Consider the following 16,910-nt stretch of genomic DNA (forward strand, 5'->3'; position numbering starts at 1 on the left):
AAGATCATCATATTACATAAACTATAATATTAGGTATTGTATACAACATAAAATATTCAATTAATACCGCAAAATATAATAATGAAAATCTTGTTGGTAGATGGCGTTAATAATACGATGTATTGAAAGACGTGGTGGTGGTCTATCATTTATTATATTATAGTATTGTTCAATTCGAAACAAGCATATGACGTAGTAATTCAAAGTGTTGTGGTAGAAGTATAGGAGTATGATTTTGAATTATTTTTAATTTTCGTATTAGGCGGTTTAGTAAAGGCTTATAAACGTAATTTATCAAATATCTATACTTGTATTAAACAGTCACAGAATACATTCTCATATTTGGATTATGTAAAAAATCAGATTTATGCAATGATTTAAGATTTATATACTGTTTCATAAAATATTTATCATTTAATATATGATCAGTGGAATAATTTTATTTATTTTTTCATAATTAACAATTGTTTTGATTATAGTTGGAAAAGGTTTTATCTACATTAAATAATAATATATGTATACATTCAAGTATAATATTGAGAAAGAACATGACAAAATACATATGATAAGTCTAATTTATAATTTCTTTATTTATTTTAGAACTTAAGCTGTTGAATATAAATTAAATATGGCGAGCACTTCTTCTGACCAAAGTACAATTGCCAAAAAAACATGGGAAATGTCAAATAATATTGAAACAATTAGCACTGTTGATGAGATTTATAGGTATGATCGTAAAGAACAACAAGATATATTAGCTGCAAAACCATGGGAAAAGGAGTATGTTATTTTTTAAATATTTGTATCAATATTAAGATATATTTTTATGATCTCATTTCCAACCACACATTCTTGATCATATTTCAGTCCTCATTTTTTCAAAGATATAAAAATCTCTGCATTAGCATTATTAAAAATGGTTATGCATGCTCGTTCTGGAGGAACTTTAGAAGTAATGGGTCTTTTGCTTGGAAAAGTTGCAGCAAATACAATGATCGTTATGGATTCTTTTGCATTACCTGTAGAAGGCACAGAAACAAGAGTTAACGCTCAGGCACAGGCTTATGAGTATATGACAGCATATATAGAAGCAGCTAAACAAGTACTTAATTATTACAGATATAACATGTAACAACTGCCTATAATGTAATATTTATTTTTCAATTTATTAAGGTTGGAAGACAAGAAAATGCTATTGGATGGTACCATAGTCATCCTGGCTATGGATGTTGGTTATCGGGTATTGATGTATCTACACAAATGCTCAATCAAAATTTTCAGGAACCATTTGTTGCTATTGTAATTGATCCTGTGAGAACAATATCTGCTGGCAAAGTTTGTTTGGGTGCATTTAGAACATATCCAAAGGTGGTATATATTTGCTAATATTTATAATACATAAAAGAAATAATAAATAATAAAAAAAAATTTGATATAAAAAGGGATATAAACCAGCAAATGAAGAACCATCTGAGTATCAAACAATACCATTAAATAAGATTGAAGATTTTGGAGTTCACTGCAAACAATATTATTCTTTAGAAGTTTCTTATTTTAAATCATCATTAGATAGAAGATTACTAGATTCTTTGTGGAATAAATACTGGGTGAATACTTTAAGTTCCTCTAGTCTTCTAACAAATGCTGATTACACTACTGGGCAAATATTTGATTTATCGGATAAACTTGAGCAGTCAGAGGTTGCACTTGGAAGAGGATTTATTTTGGGTGGAACGGATCCTCATGATCGCAGTACTGTAGAAAAATTAATGAAAGCAACAAGAGACAGTTGTAAGACTACTATTGAAATTATTCATGGATTAATGGCACAAATAATCAAGGACAGATTATTTAATCAAGTTGGGTGTAATCCTATTGAAACTCAGCAACAGTAAAACGTATATATAACGTGTAATAATTACAATAAAAAGAATGATTATAATCTACGTAAGTTGTAATTAATATAAGGAACATTTTTTACTAAAATATAATAAAAAAATAAGTTTGTCTTTATATTTTTACTATGATCATGATTATCTTAATATACATATTGAAATTATTCTTGCATAAGATAATCAACAAAAATTGTAATCTAAAAATAAGTGAAATAACTAAATAACTATTAATACAATATTTTTCAAAGAGTAGTGGAATAAAAATACATTTTATTTTCACACCTTGAGTCTCTAGAAAGTATATATACAGCATCTTTATCATTATTCAATATCCTCACAGTTGATTTATATATATTTATATTTATAAAACTAATATAATATTGAGAACAAGTAGGCAGAGTACACCCCACCGAAGGGCTGACACTGTGTCACAGACTTTAGGACAAGGCCACTCAGAAACACACCCACCTGTTCTAGAATTATACACCGCATTCATAGCGCACAACATATAAGGGACGGAGCTAAAATGCATACAGTTATACTGATAATATACTTTTACTAGTATGTTATGATAATTATGCTTTAAAAGAAATTTAAGAAAAAGAAATAGTAAAAGAACATTTTGTTAACTTAGTTATTCAAAGTACTAGACGTTTTATAATACTAAAATTAATTGCGCTTAAAAATCTACATGTTCATACAATACTATTAGAATAAGGTAAATTAAATACAATTAAGTACAACTGCATCGTAACTTCATTTACATAAAATCTTGAAAAAGGTGAATACTTGCGAGTAAGATTTGCTATTGCTACTTTTTACGCAATTTATTGTGTACTGTTTCGCATGATTTAGACGCACATTCATCATCAAATATTTGCTTCATATAGGAAAAAATAACACGTATAAAAAGATATGAATTTTTGTTTCAAAAGGTTCAATTCACTCATACAATTTTCAAGTCCATTTAATTAAGATTAAGAATTAAATCTTTTAACTTCTCTTAAATTGAATCTTACACATTTTTACATAGTTAAATAAATCCTATAATAAAAGGAATGTAAAAATACTTCTTCATATCATAATTTCTACTCTATTTTTAGTTAGTTCACAAAGAATATTCAAATATATGTTTTTTTCAGAAATTATGTATTACAAAATGATGTTTATCAATAATAATAATTTTAGATTTTGTGCATGATGCTTAAATTATTTAAAGTTTTATGTGAATTTAATTTTTTTATGAAAAGAAAATTTGTTAATAATTTTAAGTGATTTAATAAATGAACATGTATATATAAAATAATTTGACAACCAGAAATCAGCCCTCCAATGATATCATATACTCCAAATACATTCAAAACAGTATAAACACCACCCATAACAGACGTAAATATGGGGTATAGCAAACGTACACGCTACATGTATATGTATTTATGTGTAACCCCCTTCTCACTTAAAAAAACTTTTCGTGAAAGAAGCAATGTTCCTCTATAAATTGTTGACATGTCAATTGTATCATAAACATATGTAGTAAAGAACCCCATTTTACATTCCTCGTAATAAGAATTTAATTACTTCTATGTTACTGTAATTATTTAATTATTTACAAGGCAATCGCGTCCGTTTATTACTTACAAATATAGTAGAAAAGATCAATTATTACAACGAGATTTAAGTGCTTGTCATTTATAATTGGGCAGCAACATTTTTAGGGGCAAACACCTTTTATCAGTATTATTAAGTGAGTTTAATAGTTTCTCTTATGTATCCTTTTTTTCGTATGTATTTTTTATTTTAATTATTCTATACGAGAAATTATACGCTAAATCAGAAGCTGTAAGATTAGAAATCCAACAGATCAAATAACAGTGTTGCATGTAATATTGTTCTATCTGTCTATTATTCAGTTAGAGAAAATATTTACACATCTCACAATACATGCAGCATAGTACAAGAGAAATTTTACATTCCTTTCTTTCTTTTTTTGACATTTAATAATTTCATTATAATAATAAATTTTACTATTTTTGAAAGACTTCAAAATAAATATCGTACCATCTGCTCAACAAATGCCAATTTAAATCAATTATAAAACTATTTTATAATAGCTAAAAAATTATTTTATAATGGAAGTAACCAATTTATTAATAATACTTGTTTTAAAAATACTAAGAATGGTTGTTTATTGTATAAATTTTTAAATATTTAAAAGATATTTTATTATGTTATTATACTCAACAGTGTAAAATCAGAATTTAAAAACAATTTATACACAAGCATATTTGCAAAAATCATACTTACAAGAAATTACGTCCTCAGCTTTCTATAAATATAAAATATGGCTTGTGAGCAGATGAAAAATTTGCAGATGTATGTTAAAAAAATGTAATTCATTATAGATTTGAATCTTATTAGATTCAATGATTATTTCTGACGAATTATTAGATTAATCAATCGGTAAGCGTTTTTGCCAAACGTGTCATTTTACCAATATATTTTCATTTTATCTGATGAAAAGATGAAATTGGGTTTCAGTCTATTTAAGACTCAATAATTATTTAGACAGGCATATGTACAATTGTCTTCCTTAATATATCTTGTCACTGCAATGTTAGGGAAGGAAAATTATTTACTTCCGTTTGTTCCAAAACTGGTCCTGTTGGTCCAGTGTAAGATATACGTAATCTCATTCTTAAAGGTACCTAAATTAGGAAAATATATGGGTGATCAATAATAAAGCAAAACACTTCTGTAAAAATTTTTTAAATAGAATACTGTCATATGAACTTACTTTGCTGATATTTGTAACTTTCAATACTTGAGTAACTTGTCCAGAAGGAGGAATGACTGTGCTTGATGGTGACAACATTTGTAGTTGGAATGTCTAAATAATAATACATAAAAAGTAATCCCCATGATTCTTTATATTTAATAACTGTAACACGAAATTGACTACTACCTTAGGAACTGCTGCTTGAAACAGAAAATCAGTCAATATAGCACTTCCAGAATTTTGCGCTGACATATTAATAATTAATAAATCAGCAATGTCTGGTGGTCTTTCCAATTTGAAGGTTATTTTAAGTCCTGCTTTATCCAATACAATCATAGAAAGTGTATCTAGAGTTATAAAATGAAATGAGATTTGTATAGTATTAGCAGTAAGAAATAAGTATTTGATTAAGTTGCACAAACCATTTTGAATTGATGATGAATTAAGCAAACCATCCACTAAAAAGTTTGTTGTGTTAGTGGGACTAAATATTTGTAATGGCGTTTGTGCCTGTGGCAGTGTAGATGTAGATGTAGGTGCACTTAAATCCAAACTACCAAGTAGATCCAAAAGATCATTATTGTTTACTGTATTTGTTGAATTAGAAGGTGGACTTTTATTTGATACAGAAGATGTCATTCCTAAGTCGGTGGTTCCAAGCAAATCTAGAAGTGCACTCTAGAGAAATATAAAAAATATTAAACTCTGTTAATTAAATATAAAAAAATTTCACATATTTTCAGGTGTGCAGGTTATTTCATTCAAATTATAATTCTTATAAACTGTTCGATACAAACTTACTGAATCAGATGGTGGAGTACTCGCTTCCAAAACTGAAGATTTATCTTCTTCTGGTTCTGGTTCACCATTTACCATACCAATAATTCCATTAGCTTGTGGTCTAGCAGTTTCCATAGGAGGCATTCTTTCAAGTAATGCAGATCGTAAATGATCATATTTTCTGAACAACTGTGAAAATTCGATACCTCGTTGTTGCAATTCTATATGTAAATTGCTTCCAAATGTATCAATTATTTGACGAATTTTTCTGAAATATATATAAGGCTTATGTAAATAATTATTTAAATATGAAAATGAATGCAAAAAATAATATAATAGTACCAGTAATAATTAGATTTTTCAGCAATACTTACTCATTACCCTTCTGAAATCTTGTGCTAAGTTTTGTGAGAGATAATAATGTATATTGTTTCGTGACTACTGTATTTTGCGGACTCCAGAGTAACCTTTGATAAACATCAATAACTTCATCTTCTGTTAACTAATAATAAAAGAAAAAGATATACATATATTAATTATTTAATACTTTTTAACTATCTTAATTTTATCATAAAGAATAGAGGGTAAGCATATACAGATATACATAGTGTCTAACATACGTACATTGACAGGAGTATCTATATCTTCTGATGGTGGTCCATATAGTAATAAATCACCATATTCACCAATACACCATGTTGCAACTTGAGCCAAAGGTTGCTTATCGGATGTATCTTTTTCCAGTGCTCTCCACAATGCACTGACAGCATAGCTTTGCTGTGATTGGGTTTCTGAAATTAACTGAATGGTGCATGCTACTACATCATCTCGAACATAATTACCAGCCTAGAAACAAGAAAATTACAATGATGAAGATTGAAAATAACTATAAATAATGAAATATATGTAAAATTAATGTAATGAATTTCATACAGCAACAAGAACTTTGAATAACGTTTCAAGATGCCAACGTTTATTTGGCGCAAATCTTTCGGCAGACATTACTATGTTACTACTACATTGCGCTTTAAATTCTGGATCAGCACGTTCCAAAAAAAGTAATAACTCTTTCATCATGTTCCTAATATTGTTTGAATTTACAAGTGCAAAACTAAGCTCCATAGCTCGTCTTCTAATCGATACATCCGGGTCTTTTAGACACTCCTGAGAAACAAAAAATGAAATGTTTAGTAATATAATAATATCAAATATAAAGATATGAAATAACATAATAAACATTACCAGGATTGTTGAGCGATGTCTTTGTACTGCACTTGTATCTACATAAACTGTTTTTAATAACGTATTCAAAGCAACATATCGGATGTTCTTATCGTTATTTAATAAAAATCGACCTAATATATTCACTGCTAACACTCTCAGTCCACTTTCAGATTTTATATCCATAATAGATAATACAGTTTCATATAATATAGTATTTCCAACATTTTTGCTAGTTTCTGTATTAGTTGCAACTTGCGCAAGTATATCGTTCATTGCTTCGGATGCATCGATATCATTACGTCCCAAAATTCGAAGGAGACGTAATATTTTTACTTGAAGGAACGGGTCAGATACTCCAGATACATCATGTTCTGGAGAATATCCAGCTAGTATTAAATTTTTTAAGATCCTCACAAGATTTGGCACAATCTGAAATAATAATTTTATTTTTATTGAATAATATATTATTTACACAATTTTAAGTAAACAAAGTTTAACCAAGAAATCTGTAAACATATACCAATAAACAAATTATAATAGAATGACAATGCATAGTTCCATTGAAAACTTTTATGAAGTTATCAAAAAGCAATATTTAATTCTAGATATAAAAATAAAGATATACATTGTTATATTTAAGAAACAGATATAAGCTGCTAAGAAAGATCACAAAGTAACATCAATTATATTACATTATTTGTGCACAGACAGATACACTTTAACATCCATAATATAAATAATATAACTAGAAAGATATTCAATAACTGTGCTTCATATAATTAAAATACATTCTTATACAAACATATGTTCAATAAAAAAGTAAAATATTAAAATGTTATTTATAAAAATTCAATTAATATTCAATATGCATTTATTGAAAGTATTTCATGTTATAGGTACTATAATTTTAAAATACATGCATGTGTTTTCATATTTCATTATTTTATATTGATTTTGTATTAGTAAAGCATTTAATATAAATAATCAAGTATCTTCAATAAAAATTACATAGAATAAAAGATAAAAATGATATCCACAATAAGCATAACATGCAAAAATATAAAAAATGCTCGTATGCTTTTTACCTCTCGATGGCCGCATTCCTAAAGAAGATAAAACCATACTTATATTATGAATATCACTATGAGCAAAGAATTATTAAACAATAACACTTATTTAAGATTATTAATCACATTTGAAACTTTTTTATGAAATATTTTATATATATTAAGACATTTGTGTTTTATCAACAGATACATTTATGTCCTTTGTCATAGCACTGTTATTAATAAAATATAAGTAAAATTATAGACTACACATTCTTTTTGGTAATCTTTTTTAGTAAATGTTCAATTTGCTTCAATATAAAAATTTTTACTAGGAGTATGAGTTCAATGCTCTGGTTAACTGATAATGCTACTACGATCTAGCTTGCAGCTATTGAACTAGCAGACTAGATATGACAACATTAAAAAAACTTAAATTGAATTAAAAAAATAATGTATAATGTTCTTTGATGCAATGACAAAATGTTTGTAATACTAGTCACAAACAACTAAGTATTTTACTAGTTTTGATGTAGTATCCCTCTATCACTTATTAAAACATGTAAAATTTACCTTTTTAAAATGATTCAATGTATCAACACTATTTTCACACATTTCTGTAATAAGTGTGACACCTGTAATTAATACACCATGGTTTTTCTCTGTAATTAAACTACGAGTAGCAGGTAGAAACATTTCCATTAACTCTGGTACACGTCTAATAATTCTGAATGCACAAAGTGCTGCTTTTTTTCGAATATATGCATTTGCTGACTTCATTAGCCTCTCAACTTCAGATGCCAAATCCCTTGCCATTTCTGGTGATGCAATTGCACCCAAAGTACATAATGCCAAACCAATAACAAATTGTGTGGAGCTATTTAAATCACTGCAAGAGGAATTAAATGTTTAAAATATTAAAATACCCTATTATATATGCTTTTAAAAAATATTAAAATAATTTTAGCGAATTATTACTTTTTTAAACAATTTGTAATTAAAAGATGAACATCTTGTCGTTCATCTAGCAGTAACATTGCACCTAAGTAACCAATTCGTTTATCTGTAAACCTTGGGGATGCAATAAGTTTTAGACATTCTAGTTGACCAAAATGAGCTGGATATCTACAAAATTAATAGAATTTTTATTTCTAATAAAAAAAAGAATATTAAATATACATTGTTGAACTTATTAGTGAATATAAAGAGAAAATTTAATACAAACCCAAGCATATGAATATATAAAAGTTTCGCAATATTGCGACATCTCCATACACTATCTTCTTCTCTGAATGTTGAACGAATATAAGCACATTCCTTGTTAACAACTGTCCTTTCTTCTGCTGCAGTTCTAGCAGCTCTTATTTGTCTGATGAGATCCCTCAATCGAGTTGGTGCAGGCATTCTAACTGTTGAGACTTTTAAATTATAACATGTTATCAAGTTTAATGTTAGTAGGATTTAATGAGTTAAATGCTCAAGTTATGAATAATAATAGCAGAAAATTATTTTGTATGTGAAATACAAGCAATGATATGGAGCAATATTTAATTCTACAGGAGGAAATTATATAATAGTAAAGTTTTATAACAATGATATTTTTAAAATTATTTATGTTCTATTCTTATATCACCCTTCCATTTATTTTAAAAAACATGATAAATATTTCAATGTTACTTATTTATTGAAAAATTAAATTATATTCATTACTAAAGATAATCAATTTAAAGTAGATCAATGGAGTTAATTATGACACCTATTTAATTAGAGTTTTAAGTTAATATTATAAAAACATGAGATATTTCTTAAGTTTGAGGCTTGTAATATATAGAATTAATAATAAGCATATAAATTACAAAATACTATAAGAACTAATACAAGTATTCATTATATATTTATTATAAATAAATATTGCACTCTCTTACCTCTTTCTACTGCTTCATTAAATGCTTGTTTTATGGAGGCCATATTAAAGGCTGGGTTAAACCTGCAATATACACACCCATGCTATTTACACACACAAACCATTTACATACCATTTTGTTTGTTGTGCAATGACACTCATGATACGATTCCAATTATTCTATACTTGCTTCAAATGAACAATGTTTTTTTTCAAGCAATATTACAAAAGACTATTGAAATAACATATTTTCTATCATTGCAATAACAAATTGTTCTTTCAATTAAAACTTAAGAATAACTGTATTAAAATTAGTATAGTATTAGAAAAAGATCTAAAAGATTAGCAGTAATTTACATCTAATAACATTTTCATATCTTTTCATTATATAAGGGGATACTGTTATGAATAATTAACTTAATGTTAGAAAATATATATTACCCGTGTTCTGAAGCATTCATGGTTCTCAATGATGTTCTCAATGATGTTCTCAAATGTATATGACGAACTTCAATAATACAAATGAAGTATAGATGAGTATGGAACACACAGTTTCCTTCCTATTGAGAAAAGGTCACATAATATTATGGACAATTGTAAAATATTATTTGCAAAAACTTTAAACAACTACAAGTATAAAATAAATAAAAATAAGTTGATGTTCTCTATCTTTCTTCTTGAAAAATTTTTAATCATTAATTTAATAAAACCATCATTATATAAAAATAGTACAAAATGAAAAATATATTAAAATTACAAACAATATACGACATAAGAACCAATTAAAATTATATTTACATATCACACAATATAAAAAGTAAACATATATATTGTTTTTGTATACATTATAATTGTTTAATTATCTTTCACAAAGGGGATAAATAAAAATAATTATGAGCAATACTATTTGGAAAGTATTATATCTTGAAACAAATACAAATAAATTATTTGTAATATGATTTTAGTTTATCAGTAATTTGTTGCATACAATAAAAGCTTGAAAGTTTGTATATAAAAGACGAAAACAAATACAATATACAGGTTCTTTGTTAAATAGAGAACATAAACTTAATATTCTATTTTAAACGCGTTATAAAACGTGCATATAAATACAAAATAACCGGTTTCGCTGGCGAAATCTAAGTAGTCGATCAGAAGAGTGCAATGCATGCAATGGATATTACCTAGTTTTTGAATGTCATTCGACCAGAAATTCACGTGCTATAAAAACGCGTCGCGGTCGTACGCTCGTACAACTCGACAGCATATTGTAAAACGTGTAAACCGGTTATATAAAAGATCGTTCGCACTGAAGGGCATCGAACCAAGGGTTAGTTTTCTAGCTGTCAAACAGTACCAGTCAAGGACGTCGTTTTCAGCAAACTTGAGATCCGGAAATATCTAAACGACGTTTCACAGCGTACGTATGAGACGACACGAAGACGCCGTCGAATCTATCGTCGTCGTATCGCCCACCTTTTACACGTAACGTCGTATGACAAATACGGCGAGATATGCCTCGCCTCCTAGGGCGCGAGTTGTGCGCCCTCACTCACTTCTGCATAGTCTCTATTCTGCACCTGGTATATCGGCCTGTATCGGTTTACATATACGGTTTGCATTCCGAGTATTTCGCTCCTAATTTGACTTTATATCGTTGACAATACGTACCGTACGAAACGTTTGATTCACAGTAAAGGGTTAATCAACTGGGAAAAAAACCATGGACATAGTTAAACGTCCACAGTCGTTTAGCCTATCACACGACAAACACTCTTCACGATGGTCCGCGGTATTCGCACACCAAAAATCAAAATGGCTACCCATTTTCACTGACGTTGTTCCTGATAATACCGTGGCTTTTTGGTTAATGTTATCGTGACCATTTTCTACAATATACATTCCTTACAATTGAAACATCAGTGAACGGATGTAACAATTATTCTTTTCCGAAATTCCAATTGTTTCATTATACTTGTACCGTTAATTCCAACTCTCTTATTTACACTTTTGCTCAACGTAGTGAATAAAAATGATGTTCATTTCTAAAGCGCGAAATTTGTACTGTTTTGTTCAATCGAAAGTTTATGATCCATTTTTCCCCTTATGTTCCGATAAGATGTCTTTATTGAGAATTTTAGTGATGCATATTTTCTCATTGAAAATAGAATTTTTTCTTTCTCTCTCCCTTTCTCACTCTTATGATGAAATATTAATATATAATTTGAGCGTCATTGCACAATTTGTATTAAAAATAATAAAATTGTGACATACATATGTATATCTACAATATGTTAGCATATCTAATATAAAAATACTTATTTGGTATAGATTGCTATTAGATATTCATTAAATTAAATTACATAATTTTTTGTTATTTCATTTGTATCAAATAAATTTTTCAATGAAATATAATATTGTAATATTTTTCATAGAAGTAATTCTAATAATATAATTATATACACTGTTAATGTTATGGAATAATTTATATCACATGCTTGTTACAAATAAACATTTATTATATATATATAAATAGTTTAAAGTGATAAATAGATATGTGATTATACATAATTTATATATATCTAGAACTAATTTTTGTATGAGATGTTAGAGATAACAAAATCGTCACCTTCTATTCAATTCTGGTGGTAAAACACTCCAATCTTCAGATTCGTAATATGTCCACATGGTGCACTAGAAGATTATTACAAACATTTAATACTGAAATTATAAATCGTATATTGTCTAGTAGACAACTGAAGTAACAGTTTTGAAGACTTTTTATCACCAACATGACAGAAGGGGAAATAAGGTGTTAGCATTATCTCTTATCTCAACTACCTTGATATCAGTAATACAGATCAGTTAACAGAGTAATTGGGAAATTCATTAATTATACTAAATAAAGAATAAAAACTACTAAAATATCAATTGGTAATAATTATCATGTAACAATTGATAATAAAGCTGATATTAAAGTAGATTAAAAAGCAATGAATCAAATAATAATAAATAAAATGTAAAAGAGCTACCTTTTACAAATTAAAAAGAGATATTAATATTCTGTTATCGTAAATACAAAATGACAGAGTAAGTAATTCAATTAGTACAGATTACAAAACAAAGTTTATTAGTAAAAATGTAGTTTCTAATGTAAATGTACAGAGTTTTTACATTAAAATACTGTTCATATATCAACTTATATGAAAGAAATCAGGAATGTCTTGTTAGGACAGACAATTGTCATTCTGATTACGAGGGGGCCGAACGTCATTGTTTCTCTTGACACAATCCACGAGCCAGTGAATTCCTTCATCTATGCCATCCCTTTTGTATTGTATAAATAATTATATGATATAATTGTTTTAAATAACTCATAAATTTCATAACATGCCCATCTTATCAATATAACATATTCAAAATTATACAGTATAATTTGATTGATAATTTATTATTTACGTTAAAAATGTTTTATATTTTCATTAAATCTTATGTAATTATATGTATAAAAATAATATTTAAACTCAAATACTATTACATTACAGAAATAAACAATTTACAACTAAAATAGAAAATTGACATGATATCATGTTATGAAGTATTTTTTTTACTTAACATAAGATTTGTTGCATTCAACTTAAAGTAATTATTCTTTTTAAGCAATTTTCTTTGTAATTCATATTTTATTCATTTATCAATTAGTCATTTATGTCATTACACTAGAAACTTAAAACAATTATATGTAACTCATAAAATCATATTAATATAAATAAGTACATAATACAATTTAATTTCAATAAAAGAAAACAAAATTAAAATAAATAAGTCTAAAAATTTACATACCCATTCAAAGCAGAAACAGGCATCACCATACAATCTCTTCTACCTATTAGGTGTGCATTTTGATTAAAAATTGGTTTTACTTCTCTAACACCCATACAATCAGGCACATCCTGCTTATTAGCTAGGACTAAAAGTGGTACACCTATTAAGTGCTCTGACGATATAACTCTATCTGCAATAAAATATAAATATTTATCCAATAAAAAATGTAATAATTCAATGTATATTCTATTTTTTTTAAACTTTACCAAAAGTTTCTTTAGATTCAGGTATCTTTTCTCGATCTGATGAATCAACTATGTAAATGACAGCATGTGATTCTGCATAATACTATAAACATAAAATATATATAATTTCTTGCAATAGAATAAATAGATATATATCAAATTATCAATTACCTTATCCCACAGTGATCGAAGTTCCTCTTGTCCACCAAGATCCCAGAAGTTAAAACGAACACCAGCTATATCAATTTTTCCAATATTTAAACCAACGGTTGTTGTAATTTTGCAAGGATTCATACCTTTGTAATTCTTTGTAAATTTTGTTTTCGCCGCCTCTAAATATGTCTATGGATTCAAAAACCATTTAGAAACGAATTTGTTTACTTAACCACAAATACACAGCTTTTTAATTCCTCACCGTTTTCCCTGCATTATCGAGGCCTAATATTAATATAAAATATTCATCTTTTTGCACAAGATACTTGTACAACCCATGTAAAAGTGTGTACATTTCAAAGCGCGATTAATTATCAAAAAATTTACATTTCATGTTGTTTACATATCATGTTCGAAAAAAATATATATGTATATATGGTCGTCCATGCAGATCATATATTCTATGTGCGTATTTTACATATATGTAGTATGAAGTCACAGTGAGATTAATAAAAACAAATATACTGAAATAATGTACGCATTACTAAGTGTATGTGATATAAATTACACAATATATATGTATGTATTTTTTATGTACAAACTATATATATTGTAAAATAGATATTTACAATTTTAATTATCTATTAACATATAACCTGAGAAAACATTATTATTTTATATTACTTCTTATTATATTCGCATTCAAATATTTATGCAATGACTTCGTTAATTTTTTATGTTCTTATCTTATTTTTTATCAAGTTGAAACTTTACTAGTTCAGCCAAATTAGCCCCAAAATGGCCCAAATTTTGCAAAAAATCGTATCTGAAATTTTATTATGCGAATTTGTTAAAATCATATTCAGAAACAGATCCGATACGTCTGCCACTCAAAATTTCTTGCACAGATTCTGTAAACAATTTTCAAAGTTGCTGAAAACACATTTTTTGCATGTAACAATAAACGTAATAATCGATCCCCAAAAAGTTTACAATAAAAGTCGTAGATATTAAAAATATCTATCAAATGAGATATCGAACGTTAAGATTGGTTAGCTCGTTGAGCCGTAAGCAAATAAAAACCGTTCAAAAACGCACTTTTTTCAAATGTCAATTATTCATGTAAAATTGAATATACGAAGTCGAAACTTTATATAAATGTAGCTTTTATCATCCTTAAAAAGTGTACCATATTTCATTCCCAAATATTTATTAGTTTTTGCAAAAAGCTATTTGTCACATAAACACACAACTTCATAAAAGTTAATTTTTACAATTTTAAGAAATCACACAGCAAGTGGCAGAGGCTTTCTCCATTCTTGAAGAGTTGTACTATTATGTACAATTCGAAACTAAGCGACTTTTTAATTATAAACTATTAAAAAATAACGTCATATCATTATGTCATATCGTGACTTTGACAAATTCGCAAAGATATTTTCGACATTATATATTGTACTTCTACAATTTTGGATATGTTTGGGTTAAGTTCTGTAGCAAAGCATAAAAATGCAATGTCAACAAAATCAATAATTCGTGCGTTATTTCAGATTTTTATATCAAATATTTCATTTTTTAATTTAATCATTGATTTCTTTAATGTTATATTTTAATAAGTTTTGACGTAGAATGTTCCGCCAAATCGATATGTGTAAAAAAGATATATAGTTCTATTTCTCAGAAAAAACTATTTTAACTTTCATGTGTTCTCTATGCATTCTTTTATAAAAAAATAATCACATCAAATTATTTTTTCCTTGAAACCACCCAATTTTTATCCAAAATATTTTTCATTAAAATTATTACTTACGTAATAATCGATTTTATATTATTAGTACAATATTATTATAATATAAATAAAATATTTGTATTAATAATAAAAAATTGTTCTAATTATAGTCATAATAATCTGCAAAATAACAACATTTATTTTATGAAAGATACATATATCTTGTACAAAAAACATAAATGAATTTTTATTTCATCGCAAAGCTACTTTTCTTTACTGTTCCTGTTTTAGATCAGCAATATTTAAGGAACATTAATGTAGAATAATCGCTAAAAAATTTTTAGGAGAAATGTGTTTAAAGATATTTGTTTCCATAGTAATTTTTCTACCTACTTGTTCTCTGTTACGGCTAGTTCTTAGTAGTATGTATTTGGTCCAAATACATTTAATGCAAAGCTTCCATAAGTGTTTTTTTTCAGAACTATTTTTTCTTGAAGCTATAGCAATTTCCTACATAGAAATACACAAAAATAAAGTACAAATTACCGTTTCATATTTCTAAATAGAATTTCATTCTGACTCCAGTAAAGTATAAACAATATCTGTTATGATTGTCTAGATGACTGTCATTGTACATTATGTGTCTGTTGCTTTTGTGAGCCACATAGCTATTGTTGAGTCAATTGTGGCAATTGTTCCTGTGATTAAATGTAGAAGATCCATGTAAGAGATCAGAAACTGTTACAATTTTTTTAATTTTTACATTTGAACTATTTTTCAAAACTTAATCATTTCTGAGACATTTAAAATCACTGATTTCACTTGGAGATACTTTCTTATTATTGTGTACTATGTAATATGTAATACCAGAGAGGAAATGTAGTACTATATTGTGGTAACGGTACCAGACAGATGATCAACAACTACAACTTGTGATTATAGTTAGTGGATTACTGACGTCATGACTCATACTTAGTGTTGTATACAAGTTATATACAGTTTTAGAAACTCCCGTAGAAAGAGTAAGATTCTTAAAGCGCTTTAATCAAGTGGTTAGGATTTGTTGTGCAACGCCAATATGCAAATATAGCCCGGGTTCGTTTACCTCCGTCTCTTTCTCATTCAAGTGTTACTAATCGCCAGCCAATAGTTGCAATCACAGTAGTCAAGTTTTGTTTACGTTTACTGTCTCGTCTTGTTAGGGAGACTATATATGTACTTATTTTAAGTAAACGGTAAAAAATGATAAAAATTATGTCAGTTTAACCCAGTTGAGTAAACCCAGTAGTTTATATTCTTTACTTTCAATCAGTTATTGTTTTCACTGCAGGATG

At 27.4% G+C, this 16,910-nt stretch overlaps 3 protein-coding genes across 21 annotated transcripts; 1 reads left to right on the forward strand and 2 right to left on the reverse strand.

The window, feature by feature from the left end:
• Positions 1-95: 95 nt before the first annotated feature.
• CSN5 (COP9 signalosome subunit 5) lies at positions 96-1,946 on the forward strand. Of its 3 annotated transcripts, none has more exons than XM_033334657.2 (5): positions 96-227; positions 601-780; positions 868-1,102; positions 1,174-1,368; positions 1,443-1,946. In XM_033334657.2, exons 2-5 carry the CDS (start codon positions 629-631, stop codon positions 1,893-1,895), a joined length of 1,035 nt encoding a protein of 344 aa, XP_033190548.1. In that variant the 5' UTR covers positions 96-227; positions 601-628; the 3' UTR covers positions 1,896-1,946. The 3 variants fall into 3 exon arrangements, with proteins under 3 accessions (XP_033190548.1, XP_033190546.1, XP_033190547.1); XM_033334655.2 differs by having other exon boundaries at positions 145-286; XM_033334656.2 differs by lacking the exon at positions 96-227 and adding an exon at positions 338-488.
• A 199-nt stretch (positions 1,947-2,145) lies between these two features.
• Positions 2,146-12,570, reverse strand: AP-1gamma (adaptor protein complex 1, gamma subunit). Of its 15 annotated transcripts, none has more exons than XM_076622242.1 (17): positions 11,296-11,740; positions 10,809-11,204; positions 10,066-10,184; positions 9,647-9,708; positions 8,947-9,139; positions 8,700-8,846; positions 8,295-8,610; positions 7,761-7,778; positions 6,694-7,104; positions 6,385-6,615; positions 6,076-6,297; positions 5,826-5,953; positions 5,473-5,719; positions 5,094-5,349; positions 4,858-5,018; positions 4,690-4,782; positions 2,146-4,600 (listed from the first exon to the last, which is right to left on the reverse strand). In XM_076622242.1, exons 3-17 carry the CDS (start codon positions 10,083-10,085, stop codon positions 4,499-4,501), a joined length of 2,607 nt encoding a protein of 868 aa, XP_076478357.1. In that variant the 5' UTR covers positions 10,086-10,184; positions 10,809-11,204; positions 11,296-11,740; the 3' UTR covers positions 2,146-4,498. The 15 variants fall into 15 exon arrangements, with proteins under 15 accessions (XP_076478357.1, XP_076478356.1, XP_033190532.1 ...); XM_076622241.1 differs by having other exon boundaries at positions 10,809-11,217; XM_033334641.2 differs by lacking the exon at positions 10,809-11,204.
• A 161-nt stretch (positions 12,571-12,731) lies between these two features.
• Positions 12,732-16,818, reverse strand: Arfrp1 (ADP-ribosylation factor related protein 1). 3 transcript variants are annotated; one of them, XM_076622254.1, is made up of 7 exons: positions 16,682-16,818; positions 16,123-16,274; positions 14,110-14,371; positions 13,866-14,036; positions 13,716-13,797; positions 13,468-13,639; positions 12,732-12,951 (listed from the first exon to the last, which is right to left on the reverse strand). In XM_076622254.1, the coding sequence occupies exons 3-7, from the start codon at positions 14,200-14,202 to the stop codon at positions 12,852-12,854; spliced, it is 618 nt and encodes a 205-aa protein (XP_076478369.1). In that variant the 5' UTR covers positions 14,203-14,371; positions 16,123-16,274; positions 16,682-16,818; the 3' UTR covers positions 12,732-12,851. The 3 variants fall into 3 exon arrangements, with proteins under 3 accessions (XP_076478369.1, XP_033190553.1, XP_076478368.1); XM_033334662.2 differs by having other exon boundaries at positions 16,123-16,799; XM_076622253.1 differs by lacking the exons at positions 16,123-16,274; positions 16,682-16,818 and adding an exon at positions 15,970-16,108.
• Positions 16,819-16,910: the final 92 nt, after the last annotated feature.

This window comes from Bombus vancouverensis, chromosome 10 (assembly GCF_051014615.1).
Source record: "Bombus vancouverensis nearcticus chromosome 10, iyBomVanc1_principal, whole genome shotgun sequence".
Classification (NCBI taxonomy): Eukaryota; Metazoa; Arthropoda; class Insecta; order Hymenoptera; family Apidae; genus Bombus; species Bombus vancouverensis.